Below are 14,230 nucleotides of genomic sequence, written 5' to 3'. Positions count from 1 at the left end.
GATCTGGGATGAACACCTTTCTGTCTTTTTTACTGGCCCCATCTTTTCTACTCAGATCCTGGTGGCTTTGAGACACCTTCACTTCAAGAACATCGTCCACTGTGACTTGAAACCGGAAAACGTATTGCTGGCGTCAGCTGACCCGTTTCCGCAGGTTAGTCACGTCCTGTCCCGGTTTGAAGAAGCCCAGCCAACACTAGTGCGGGGATTGGATTAATCAGGATAATTGAATGGACAGAAACCCCAAGAACAAAGGCTAAAATGAGACAGGTTTTTGTCTCACTCACGTAGAGTCCAGTACATGCATTCTGGGGCAGAAAACACAGCCCCATGGTGTTGGGGACTGCAGCTCCTGGCTGGCTTCTCCTGTGCTGCCTGATTTTCATAGTCCATGTTGGCCCCCGCCATGTGAAAAGATAATGGGACTGGACGGGGGAAAGAAATCGGGTAGAGGAAATGGACATTCCTTGCCTTCCCTAATGCAATTCTTCGTGCACCTATCGCTTCCTGCACCATTGGCCAGCACTTGAGCAATGGGTGTGGCTTGAGCACATGGTCGCAAGGTAGGTTGGGAAATGCAGTCTTCACTTTGGTGGCCCCATGGCCCATTAAATTCAGGATTTTTTTTTTTTTAAGATTTATTTTATTTATTTATACAAGCACTGGGTATAGTCAGAAGCACAGGAGGGTGAGAGAATTCGCCAGAGCAGGGAACAGAACAGACAGACGGATGAAATACACTGCTGAGGGGAGCAGTGGGCAGCAGGAGAGGTCTGAGTGCCACGTGGGGCCCTTGCCGGCGGCCGGGGACCGAACCAGAGCTGCAGAGGCTACGGGCAGCTTCACAGCCCAGCGCTCAACCGCTGCGCCACCAGGGGAGGCCCTAAATTCAGGATTTTTAATAAGGGGACGGGAAGCCCAGAACAAATGGCTGGGGGGAAAACTGGTACTTTCTTCCGTGGGTCTGTTCGGAAACCAGTTGTTGTCGGCCTCTTCCTGGACCCTTTTAAGAGGGTCCTAGAGGCATACTGGGCAGGGGTGAGGATGATTCTAGCTACAGTGTCTTGAGGTCCTACTATGTTTAAGGGCCTTCAGTTGCTGCTTCTCACTTAGCCCTCCCACGTGCTTGTGAAGTTGCACTTCCTTAGCTATGTTTTATAATCATTTAGCTCCTTATATTTCAAAAGCCAGAGATTCATTTTAATCAACTAAAAATTATTGTGTGCCTGCTATGTGCCAACCCTGTGTGGGGGAGTTAGGACTGTGTGGTGAGCATCCCGGTCTCTGTGTCCAAGGAACACCCCTCTATAGCAGTGTTTTCCAGTCAGGGGGCATTTTTACCTCCCAGGGGACATATGACAAGTCTTGGACATATTTTTCATTGTCGCAATTATTTGGGGAAGAGGGTTGCTATTGGCATCTGGGGATGCTGCTAAACACCCCACAGTGCCCAGGGCAGCCTTATGACAGAAGAGTCTCTTGCCCTGCGCATCCAGAGTGCTGTGCTTGGGAAACCCTACTTGAGAGCAGTGCTACCCACTAGACATGTAATATGAACCCTGTCTATAATTGTACATCTTCTAGTATCCACATTAAAGAAAGTAAAAAGAAACAGGTAAACTTATGTTAATGATATGCTTTATCCCAGTTGAGTTCAGTAGTATCATTTCAACATGTAAGCAACATAAAAATTAAATTAAAAATTAAAGACCTCATAGCAGGTCTTCAAATCTGGTGTATATTTTACACTTACTTATATCTTCACTCAGATGTTAAATTTTTCATCAGAAATACTTGATTTTGTACTTAGAGTTTGCAAAAGTAACAGCTGGAAAAGCAGATTGACCGACCCAGGTTATTCCATGTTTAAAAGGTCTTCCAATACTGGATTGCATGAGAATTAGTTTTAAATATAAATAAAATTAAACAATATAAAAAAAAAGTCCCTCAGTTGCATTGGCCACATAGTACTCCATATGGCCAGTGACCAGTGACCATAATATTGCACAGTGAAGAACCTATAGGAAAGAGCAGATGTCAGACAAATTGTCACCAAAAAGTCATTAGATCTATAAGTTATAGAATGTGGTTCTGTGAGCTCAAGTAACCAGAAACTGCATAATCCAGTTGGAGAGTCAGAAGAAACCTCTCTGAAGAAAGACTAGAAGTTAGTTTTGTGTGGAGACAAGTATTCCAGGCAGACAGGACAGCCTGTGCAAAGGCCCTGTGGTGGGAAGATCTGTACTTTGTTATTTTTTTTCCCTAAAGATTTATTTGTGCATACAAGAGCTGGGGCACAGGCCAGAGATGTGGGGGGTGAGAGGATCCACCAGAGACAGAGTGGGGGACAGAAACAGGCACACTGACTGAAATATACTGCTGAGGGGAGCAGCGGGTGAGACAGGAGAGGTCTGCTGTGCCATGTGGGTAGCTCCCTGGCTGGCCGGGGGGATCGAACTTGTGCTGCAGAGGCTGTGGATTGCTTCATAGTGTGAGTGCTTAACCCCTTGCGCCACCAGGGAGGGCTGTGCTTTGTTTTTGTTTTTTTAAGATTTATTTATTTATGTATTTATTTATACAAGAACCAGGGTACAGGCCAGATGCGCAGGAGGGTGAGAGGATTCACCAGAGACAGTGGGGGAAAACAAAACAGGCAGAATGACTGAAATACACTGTTGAGGGTAGCAGCGAACATGACAGGAGCGGTCTGCCACGCCATGTGGGACCCTCACCCGCCGGCCGGCCTGGATCGAACTGGCACTGCAGAGGCTGCGGACAGCTCCACAGCGCTGCGCTCAACTGCCTGCACCACCAGGGGAGGCCTGCCTGTAGTTTGTTATTGTAATAGTTTTATGGGAATTGAATGAATGTGCTATACAGTTCACCCACTTGAAGTATATAATGTATTGCTTTTAGTGTATCCACAGAGTTATGCAGCCATCACAGTCAATTTTCGAATATTTTCATCACCCTCCAAAGACACCCCAAAACCCTTAGCGATCTCCCTCCTATCCCATGATCCCACCCATATCCAACACTAGTCTGCTTTCTATCTACGGATTTGCCATTCTGGACATTTCATATGAATGGAAAAATATCAGATCTTTCCCTGGTTGATGTCTTCAGGGTTCATCTGTGTGTAGCATGTATATGGGCACTTGGTGTCTTTTTATGGCCAAATAAACTTTTATTTAAAATCTATTTAAAATTTTAAATTAAAAATTAAAGACCTCATACCAGGTCTTCAAATCTGGTGTTTATTTTACACTTACTCATATCTTCCTTCAGATGTTAAATTTTTCATCAGAAATACTTGATTTTGTACTTAGAGTTCACAAAAGTAACAGCTGGAAAAGCAGATTGACAGACCCAGGTTATTCCATGTTTAAAAGGTCTTCCAATACTGGATTGAGTGAGAATTAGGGTTTGTTTTGTTTTGTTTTGTTTTGTTTTAAATAAATTTTATTTTTATATTCCCCATACAATTGCAACCCCCTTATTTTGACCCCAATCCCTCCTCTCCCGAGAATTAGTTTTAAACTATAAATAAAATTAAACAAAAGAAAAAATCATTCCCTCAGTTGTGCAAGGAGTTAAGACGCAGTCTGTGAAGCTGTCCGCAGCCTCTGCAGCACAAGTCCTATCGCCCAGCCTGACAGGGAGCTACCCACATGACACAGCATGTGCCATGACTCTCCTGACTCGCCCGCTGCTCCCCTCAGCAGTGTATTTCGGTCGATCTGCCTGTTCTGCTCCCCACTCTGTCTCTGGTGAATCCTCTCAGGCCCCACACACACCTCTGGCCTATACCCCAGCTCTTGCATGCATAAATAAATAAATCTTTAAAAAAAAATAAAAATTAAAAATTAAATAAAATCTGTAGAAATCTGTGGATCTTAGAAAAGGCAAAAGTTTCGGGCCTCCCCGGTGGCACAGCGGTTGAGCGCTGGGTTGCGAGGCTGACCTCGGTCTCCACGGCACCGGTTCAATCCCCGGCTGCTCCCCGGCCACCAGAGGAGGGTCCCACATGGCGCGCAGACCTCTCCTGCCGCCCGCTGCTCCCCTCAGCAGTGTACTTCGGTCCCTCTGCCTGCTCTGCTCCCCGCTCTGGCTCTGGTGAGTTCTCTCACCCTCCCGCGCTTCTGACTGTACCCAGTGCTTGTATAAACAAAACAAACAAATAAATAAATAAAAAACATGCCTCTATAAAAAAAAAAAAAGAAAAAAAATTAAAAAAAAAAAGAAAAAGAAAAGGCAAAAGTTTCTCAGGCCTATAGGAAAGGAAAAGGTTCTTAGGAAAGGGTAGATTATTACATTGAGATTTAGGGTAGGGGCTGCAGTTGGCGGAGGGGCAAGAGGGTGTTCTGGTCTCAAAGGCAACAGAGGGTTGCCTTCTAGGAAGCAGAGAACGGTTCTGAGCTGGGAAGGGAAATAAAGGAACAGAGGCAATGGCTGTGCTGCCCATGAGCTGGTAGGCAGCCTACAAGTGATGAGAGGATTCACCAGAGACAGAGTGGGGAACAGAACAGGCAGATTGACCGAAGTACACTGCTGAGGGGAGCAGCGGGCGAGTCAGGAGGGGTCTGCTGTGCCATGTGGGTAGCTTCCTGACTGGCTGGGGATCGAACTCATGCTGCAGAGGCTGCAGACAGCGTCATAGGTTGTGTCTTAACCCCTTGCGCCAACAGGGGAGGCCCCAGCCACTGAGGATTTAGAGCAAAAAAAACCCCAAAATCCAAAGGACACTTTTGAGACTGTAAAGGGAAGCTATTAATCGTTTGCATAATCTGGGACTCCCTGGGCCAAATCAGTCTTTTGGTCATTCTACATAGAGTGACAGGTCTGTTTAAGTTTGCTTTGGAAACGATTGGATGATGGAGCAAGAGGTGGTAATCCACAGATGTGGAGACTGCTCTTTTATTAGTACCACTGAGTGCAATTCTCAAACATGCCTGTTAGATTTTCAAAGAATCTTGGAAAAATCCAAGTTTCTCACCTAATTAGCTCCAAAAAAAAAAAAAAGAGAGAGAGAGATAGGGACTGTTAACATCACCACTGTGCAAAAGAGGAAACCGAGGCACAAGAAGGTTAAGACCTATTGGACCTGGGCCTCCCCGGTGGCGCAGGGGTTGAGCGCTGGGTTGCGAAGTTGCCCACAGCCTCTGCAACGCCGGTCTGATCCCCGGCCACTGCGTGAGGGTCCCACATGGCGCTCAGACCTCTCCTGCCGCCCACTGCTCCCCTCAGCAGTGTACTTCGTCAGTCTGCCTGCTCTGCTCTCCCCTCTGGCTCTGGTGAATTCTCTTACCCTCCCGTGCTTCTGACTGTACCCAGTGCTTGTATAAATAAATAAATGAATCCTTAAAAAAAAAAAAAACCTATTGGACCTGACACAGAGAAAAACTGAGGTAAAGGGAGGATCCACTGCTCTGGATCACTCAGCCAGTGAGTGGAGGGGCCTGGACCCCAACATGCGTTGGGTTTTCTGGAACAAGGTGATGGAGCAGTGCTGCGGCCTCCGCAGACGCTCCACCTCTCGCCCCCGCAGGTGAAGCTCTGTGACTTTGGCTTCGCGCGCATTATCGGTGAGAAGTCCTTCCGGCGCTCGGTGGTGGGCACACCAGCCTACCTGGCGCCCGAGGTGCTGCTCAACCAGGGCTACAACCGCTCGCTGGACATGTGGTCGGTGGGCGTGATCATGTACGTCAGCCTCAGCGGCACGTTCCCCTTCAACGAGGACGAAGACATCAACGACCAGATCCAGAATGCAGCCTTCATGTACCCCGCCTGCCCCTGGAGCCTCATCTCCACTGGAGGTGTGTTGGGACTGCTTCCCCCTGGGCGGGCGGCGCTGGGGCCAGGGGGGTGGGGGTGGGGAGCCTTGAAGTTGCCTGGGACTGGGATCCCGGATCCCTGGATTCTGGGGCTTCTAGGAAACTACGCCTGAACTCAGGCCTGCCTTGGTTGGCGCCTTGGTGGCTGGCTGAGAATTCGATTCTCCAGGGCGGGACCTGGAGAGAGAAAACCAAAGGTCTGGGGTATGGAAGAGAAGGGGCATCCTAGGACTTAGGCTGGGCCTGGAGTTTGGGGGCCATGATCCGGAGAGGATTAGCGGTATAAAAGCGGGCAGGGTTAAGGAAGAAGGGCTTGGCTAACATGATAAGTGCAGGAAAAGGTTTTGGCCCTGGCCTCAAGGAGGTAAGAGCTAAGCAGTGAGAATGTGGGTTGACATGAGCCCTGGTGTGATACCTGGGGTCCTCAGGATGGTCTTTTGGGACCTGTTCAGAAGTTCTTTAGTAAAAGTACATGGAAGGCACATGAATAAATCTCACGGTGTGAATTTGAGTGAGAAAACCTGTGGGTATTGATGAGGTGCTTGTGGGTTCACACAGTGAGGCCTCACCCTTCAAGGCTTCTGATTGGGGATTTGCAGGCGAGTGCTGGCTTGTTTCTAATGCCTGACACTCTCTAATCCTTTTTATAAAGAACTGCCTCAGTCAGTGGGACTTCTGCAAGAAACTGACTCACTACCATCCAGGAGCAGGGCTTTCTTGTCTTTTTATTTTTGTGGACATGGCACCTGGTCTTTGGATTTCCATTGACCAGGCTGATCCTCAAAAAATGACATGAGTGAAAGTAGATTGATTAAAGACAACATTTTACTGATGTTTGCACAGGTTAAATGCTGACCCGATTCAAAATGTCAAATAGACAAAAAGAGGGGAGTGAAAATTCTCTTTTGTTCCCATTCCTCCCTCAAAGCAATGACTGACACCAGTCTCATCGATGCAAGCAAATAGGTGGACATACACATTTTTATTTCCCCTTTTGACAGGACATAGTTATGATACAGTCTGTTTTTCAACTTGCATTGTCCACTTCACAGTTTGTCTTGGACAAATTGGCTGGAAAAATAGTACGTGAAGAGCTCGGGTGTACCCGTGTGGACGTGTGTATGACAAAATTTAGGACAGGAACACAGGAATGGGGAAACCGAGGTAGAGACTTGGCGACGAGATGGAGTAGTGTTCGTGCTGTGGTGTGGTTGTGTGGTGGTGGAGAGGCAAATTTGAAATTTAATGAGGAAGTGGGGCGGGGTGAGTGGTGCAGGTGAGGCTTCCGAGCCCCCCACCCCACCCCACCCCCGGGCCAGTGCAGAAGGAAGATCTGGTTGGCCGGCAGGTAGGCTGGGGTGACCTGTTGGAAGAAGGGCGGCACCGCACCTCATCCCGCAGGGATTAAGCTGTCTCTTTCCTCGCAGCCATCGACCTCATCAACAACCTGCTGCAGGTGAAGATGCGCAAGCGCTACAGCGTGGACAAGTCTCTCAGCCACCCCTGGTTACAGGTGATGCGGGCGGTGGAGCCGACGCCTCGGCTGGGGTGGAGGAAGGGGTGGGGCTAGATCTTTATTGGTCGGCCAGGCAGTGACGGCTGTCAGTACTTTTCCCCAGGATGAGGAACGTGACTGAGCCTCCCATTGGCTGGGCTGCCGCGGGGGTGGGGCTAAGCTTCTATTGGCTGCGCGCGTGGGGAGGGGTGTGGCCTCACCTGGCTGTGCCGGGCGGGGCACCTCCCCGGGCGGCTCGGCCGCTGGTGGCTGCCCTCGGTGCTGCCCTCGGGTAACCGCCGTTCTCCCCGGGGCCCAGGAGTACCAGACATGGCTGGACCTGCGAGAGCTGGAGGGCAAGATGGGCGAGCGGTACATCACACACGAGAGCGACGACGCGCGCTGGGAGCAGTTCGTGGCGGAGCACCCGCTGCCCAGCCCCGGGCTGCTTGCAGACGGGGAGCTGGGCGGGGCTCTGCGGCCGCAGGACCACGAGATGCAGGGGCTGGCCGAGCGCATCAGCATCCTCTGAGGCCCGCGACTCCGCCCCGGCTGCCCTTCACGCCGCCCTCCCGCCGGCCTTCGGGGAGCAGCCCCGCACACACCCCCCGGCGCTGAACTGCTCTGGGGAAGCGGCTTCTCGGCAATTTGATGGACACTGCCCGAGGGTGGAGCAGGGCGGCGGGGAGTGGGGGGCGGGATTTAAAAACATAATCCCCAATCATTAAAACGGACTTCTCGCCGGCCCGACGGCCTCGCTCTCTGGCCACGCTGCCGTCCCTTACCTTTAATCTGTTGTTCACAAGATGGAGTTCACCTGAAAAGGAGGTGGGGGGGGGGCGGGGGGAGCCGAGAAAGGTGGAGAAGAGGGACTGAAGGGAGAGGAGTTTTTTAAGAGTTTTTTGGGGGTGAAAATATATATGGAGGGAGAAATGCCAGAAAGAAGGTGGGCTAGGGGAGAGTCAGGAGCAAGAGTTGGAAATGGAGGCATGAAGGAAGGAATAGGACTGGAGGGGGATGGATGGAGGGGTGGGGAAGTTAAAGAAAAGCACAAAAATCTCATGGTCTGTGTGATTAATTGATCTGGTGTCAGTAACACCGGTGACAACTACTAATAACAGTGCAGTTGGCACAAGTCTCCCCATAGTAGAGCGCTGGTACGTAATATGTAGTGTGTTATGTTGACCCAATGACTCCTCTGCACACTGAATGGGCTCATTCACCAGTTCATCCATTTGTCACACTGTGCTGGGTGACGCTGGGGACACAGTGGTGACCAGGCTCTACCCTCAGGGTTCATCATCCAATCAGGAGACAGACCTGGCCCTGAACAGAGATGACCCAGGGTGGGCAGGGCTGGGGTGGGGAGTCTGCCCCTCAGCAGACCTTTAGCTGCTTCTGGGTCTCTCTCCACCTTTACCCCTACACTCCAGTTCCCCATTGTCACCCAGACTTTTGACCCAGCAGCAGAGGTCGTATAATGGGATGGTGCACCTGAAGAAGTTGTCATGTCTGGTCATGCTAAGACACACTCACACCATAAAAATATTCCTGAGTCCCTTAAGAACAGCGCGGTAGTTAGCAGTCAGTTTAGGTTAACACCAGAGCTTACGCTCCAGGGCTTTCGACTTACATCAACTAGCCCATCTGCTGGTTGACTCTGGAGCTGCAGCTGAAAAGCTTCGTTGAGTCTCAAGGAGGATTCTTCCAAGCGAGTCAGAACACCTGAGGGGCATTATGGGTGTTTATGCTGGTGGGAAATGTCTCTTAGGCTCCATTGTGAAAGCTGACTTTCTCTTTTATGTCCATAAATACCCCTCAACCCACAGCGGGAAGATCCAGAGCATTCTAAGATTGAGGAGTGTAGACAATAGAGACAGTCCATCTCCATGACACACCCAGGCCAGGAAATGCACAGAGCATCCCCTCAGGCCTGATTCTTGACAATCAACAGCTTCTGTCTTGACCACTCATGATGCTCGTGTCCTGAGACGGAAATTAAAGACCTGATCCAAGATGATGTGAACTGGAAAGGTGCCCCAACTGCAGGGTTCCAGGAGACAGTCCAACATGGTGAGGATGCCCCTGGTAGGTAAAAGCAGATGCTACTTAAGGCCCCACAACCTAGAGGCAAAAACAGTCCATCCTATCAGGCCCACGGCTTGCACAATGAAGATTAGGGCTACAATCCTAACCTTGAGAGATACATGCAAACAAAAGGGACACTGAGCTTTCCGATACAGAAACCAACTGGAATGTAAGATTTTCTTCCCAATGACTCACTTCCAGCTGATTTTCTCCTTTATGTCCATAAATACCTCTCAACCCACTGCGGGAAGTGACCATCCCCATTAATAGCCATCCTAGCCCTGTTTTAGCAGCACCAGCCACACCCTCTCCTGTAGATAACTCAGCCCCCTCCCCGCCACAGCGCACAGTGGCTGTGATGTGACCCAGCAATTTGCCATAGTTTTCCCTTGTCTAAACCGCTCTTGTGTGGTCACACAATTTTTTACTCAAACTTCTCTGATAGAGCTTCTAGGAAAGGATATTCTGTCAATCAGGGATGTTAGCATTTACTTCAGGTTGGCGAGAGGAACTCTCCCAGTCTCTGACTGCTCCAATTCATCTTAATCCATTACCTTGCTCTCCCAACCCCTCCAAAAATAAGAAAAGAAGCCAAACCCCCAACCCATCAACTTCTCCCTCAGGCCCATGTAGTCAAGATCTGCTCATCTACATTCCTGATTCTCTTTGGGATTCCCACTCAACAAACAGGGCGTCTCTCAGGGGCTGAACCTCTGAAAATGGATCCTTTTATCCCTCTTGAAACTGCCTCCACATGCCAGAAGCCTCAGGGGCATCCAGCTCATCCTTTGGGGGCTCCTAATACCACCTCCAGGCCCTGCAACACTCCTACCCTGTTCACCAAGAGCCCATGATTATTAAGAGTGGCATAGGGGGCCTCTCTGGTGGCAAAAGGGATTAAGACGCAGCACTATGAAGTTACCCGCAGCCAATGCAGCATGAGTTCGATCCCCAGCCAGGGAGGTGACCCACATGGCGCAGCAGACCTCTCCTGTCTCCCCGCTGCTCCCCTCAGCAGTGTATTTCAGTAGATCCCCCAGCTCTGCTCCCCACTCTGTCTCTGGTGAATCCTCTCACTCCCTGCCCCGCACCCCCACACTGGCCTGTACCAGTTCTTGTATGCATAAATAAATCCTTTTTTTTTAAAGAATGGCATAGACCAATTTAAGATGGTACTTGGGTTGCCAAACTTTGAGCAGCAATGCTTCTGTCTCAAGACATGAAGGACCTCAAAAAGAAGGCACTTATCAAGTGCCAGATCCCAGAGGCTAACGGAACACATAAAAGGCCAGAGGACACCCAGATGGTCACTGGTCACTGGGTCTCTCCAAGTCCATTGCCTGAAATTCAGTCTTTATAAAACCACACGTGAAAGGACCCACTTCATAAACAGTGGTGGGGAAACCTACACCGTTATGTTGAGCAAGTGGTCTCTATGGGTCCCACCTACCAAAACCATTTGTAACACTGGATCAAAGGAGGATGGATCCCTTTGAACGGTCACACAAGGACTTTATTCACCTTCTAAAATGCCACAGGGAGGATTCTACCCTGATAGTAATCTGCATATTTTGAGATGGTCCACAGTTTTCCTTCATCAAACAAACAGGCAATTGCCAACACTTTTCTAGAATCTTCTGGGCAGTCCTTTGGCCTCCTCCAGTATTGGAGGCATTCGGTTCATGGCAGGGGAATTTTCTACAACCAATGAAGACTCCCATTTCACAGAAATCATGTTGTCCCCGTCAGCCACAGTCACCTGAGCAAGACCATCATTCAAGGTGACCCAGGCAGCTGGCAATGAAAGGCAGTTCCAGAAGTTTTGAGCTGGACACCTGCCCATTCAACCAAACAAAAGTTACTTTCCATTTTAAAAAGGGAGATGGATGTGAGACATGTGCTGATGGAGATCGCTCACTGGAGACCCCAGCAGAGGCTCCTTCAGGCGCCCAGAAGCAGGTGAGACCGCAAAGCAGACCTATCCCAAGAACCGAGCATCAAGCAGATGACAGCCGAGGCCCTCAGCTTGGCCCAAATGAGAACCCCCAGGGCCGCGCTTTTGGCCTGCTGGTGTCTGTGCAAGCATCTTCTCCTTTCCTTTTTCTAATAAACCGGTTTATTTAAAATGTAAAAAAAAATAGAGGACCCTCTGGGTCCCCTTTGTCATCCCCACCCTGGCCCTGCTGTGCATGGGCCCATGGGGTTATTTGGGCCTTTCGGTTGACTCTCCTTAAGTGATCTTTGATTATCTACTCTGCTTCAACTTGGTCTCTTCCCAAATGACTGCAGGCCCTCAAATAAAGCCGTTTCCTTCAACATCTTTCCTTATAATGTAGACAAGATAAAAAAGAAAAAATCCTGGCCGTTGAATGGAAACCCCTTATTTGAGGATCTGGTTTCGTTATCTGAACATGGTTTCATTTGATGCCTCAGTTTGCAAAGACCTATAGACAACATGAGGTGAAGATGTAACAGGGTGGTCCCCAGGAAAGGGGGAGGTTCCCTGCCCCACCCAAGGGAGGGTGGAGCTGAGCAGGAAGAGGAGAAGCTGCAGAAGAGACTGAGGAAGGAAGCAGGATGGAGCCAGGAGACCTGGAAGAGGCGCATGGAGCCTAGAGACACGTGAAGAAACTGTGCTTGTCTTTTGGTCGTGGACTAGGTGACACAGATGTGGGTGAGACCCATGGGGAGGTGACAATGGCAGCTTTTATCTTGATGTTGATTTTGCTCTTTTCCTTCCGGGCTTGTCCAGTTGTTTGTGACCCTTTTCTGTGGGTCCCCACTGGAAGATGCTTTAGACTTGTGGCAGGCTTTGGGGCTTTGTTCTGGGCCAATCCCATTTGGATGGACTTTTACCCACGAGGGCACGGGTAACTCTGGATGCTTCATTTAGAAACTAGACTCTTTGCCTTACCTGTATTGTTTCCTAGTTTTATTAAAGTTCCTTCCCATTAAAGTCTCCTATGTTTTGTGTTGATGCGGCAGATGGCAGAACCCATGTAGAATAGGCAGGTTTGCGGGGTTTGGGCTGCCCCTCTCCCTGTCCTATAACAAAGACTCAATCTCTTCCCCTCTACCTTCTGCTTGCAAGGTCCATGAACCCTCTGGCTGAATTTGGCAGAGCTGTCTTTCAACTTCAGTCATGATGTCGGCTTTGGTCTCTTCTTTCCAAAGGGAACAAATCATCTCCTCAGGGTCCTAGCTGCCGCGGACCAGCACAGCAGTAGACGATGAGGCCACCTCAGGGTTGAGAGAAGCGTGCAGGGTGGTCAGGGCATCGGTGAAAGAAATGACAAACAGACACACTTCAAGAGTGAAAATCTGAGTGTAATTTTCTTTGAGTTTGTGACCAATATATATATGTTTTCCAAAAGCACAGGGACAATGAATATCAATGAAATCAGCTTGCTCATGGGCTCAGTCTATCACCATCAGGGAGGTGATCTACATAACAAGCAATGACTTTTATAGAAGAAAGAAGGAAGTTTAGAAAGACAATAAGGGATTAAAGTTTGTCGTTCTAAAAAGAGGGGATAAGATTTTTAGCATTCTTGTAGTGGTTTCTGGTGGTCGTTATCTTTTGATAAGCTTTTGTCTTTTCAGGAAACTTCCGCTGTACTTCCTCTGCTTCAGGGTGTTATGCTGTTCTCCCCCTGCGCTCTGGTTGCCCAGCCGGACCTAGGGACCGTGGTGAAAGCCATTCCTAAAGGTCACTGCAGGGGGAGGTGCAGCAGGTATGTCTTCAGGGGGTTTTGCTGTTCTCCCCCTGCGTGCTGGTTGCCCAGCCGGACCTAGGGACGGTTAGCCCTAAAGGTCACTGCAGGGGGAGGTGCAGCAGGTCCCCCTTTGTTTTTAGAATGGAGCTGGAAGGCGTACATATGTCGTTGAAGACGATGAATGGACCTGTGAAGTAAGCGGACACAGAGGGGAAGGAGAAAACAAAGGAGTAGGGAAAGAACAATAAAGGAGAGAACAAGATGATACCAGTGAGTAGGAGTCAAAGATTGGAGAGTGGAAGCTAGAGAATGAGCAAAGGAGGAGAGTGAAGTGTGCAGATGAGACTTACTGATAGCAGAAATTTCAGCTTGGAGAGACGAAAGGTCATGAGAAAGGTCATTGTCTTGCCAGATGCCCAATAGGTGATGTTTGGTAAGATTCCAATGTAAGAGTTATAATGTAAAGGCGTAACACAAATGAAACGAAACGAAACTGAACATGGCAACGAGTAGACAGTTGTTGTTTGAGAAGTTGAACCTCATTGCCAATAGCAATAACAATTTGTGCTGCAGTGGCTGTAGATAGCTTCATAGTGCTGAGACTTAACCCCTTGCACCACCAGGGAGGCCCCCTTGGGCACTGGCTTTTAAGGAGTCTAAGTGTCTGAGAAATGGGTATGAGCCTGGAGCTAGATATCCTTGAGGGAGGCACACCCGGCGCAGTGACACAGGCTGACCGCCTGAGGGGGCACCAGCCCCACAACAGGGGTCAGGGGAGGGAGGAGAGACCCTTGGAAACCAATGTCAGGCTCTGGTTCTGAGGACCATGAACGTGAGAACAGAGCATCTTAGAAGACTGAGAACAAAGCCTCTCAGACGGTAGAACAAAAGCCCCTGCAATCGTGGACTGGTGAGCGCACAGCCTCACAGCATCTGGGAGACAAAAGACGCTCAGATTCTTTTCTGGCCGAATTAGAATCTTCCACCCAGGGTCTATCATTCCAGGATTTGGGGTATAACAGATCTTTGACTCTACAGATCGGCTACATCATTTGCGGGTCCCACTGCGAAATGAAAGCGCGAGGCGCTTTTGTTCA

General features: G+C 49.5%; 1 protein-coding gene across 2 annotated transcripts in view; it reads left to right on the top strand.

Moving 5' to 3' along the window:
- The window catches only part of PRKD2 (protein kinase D2), a 30,306-nt gene extending 22,166 nt beyond the window's left edge, over positions 1-8,140 (top strand). For both annotated transcript variants that reach the window (XM_037516834.2, XM_037516833.2), the window contains exons 16-19: positions 56-154; positions 5,549-5,816; positions 7,262-7,347; positions 7,649-8,140. In XM_037516834.2, coding sequence (XP_037372731.1) covers positions 56-154; positions 5,549-5,816; positions 7,262-7,347; positions 7,649-7,861 — 666 coding nt within the window. In that variant the 3' untranslated portion in view covers positions 7,862-8,140. The remainder of the gene's footprint in view (positions 1-55; positions 155-5,548; positions 5,817-7,261; positions 7,348-7,648) is intronic.
- Positions 8,141-14,230: the final 6,090 nt, after the last annotated feature.

Source organism: Talpa occidentalis, unplaced genomic scaffold (assembly GCF_014898055.3).
Source record: "Talpa occidentalis isolate TD23 unplaced genomic scaffold, MPIMG_talOcc4v2.1 talOcc4.17, whole genome shotgun sequence".
Taxonomy (NCBI): Eukaryota; Metazoa; Chordata; class Mammalia; order Eulipotyphla; family Talpidae; genus Talpa; species Talpa occidentalis.
This window is presented reverse-complemented; position numbering and strand designations above follow the sequence as displayed.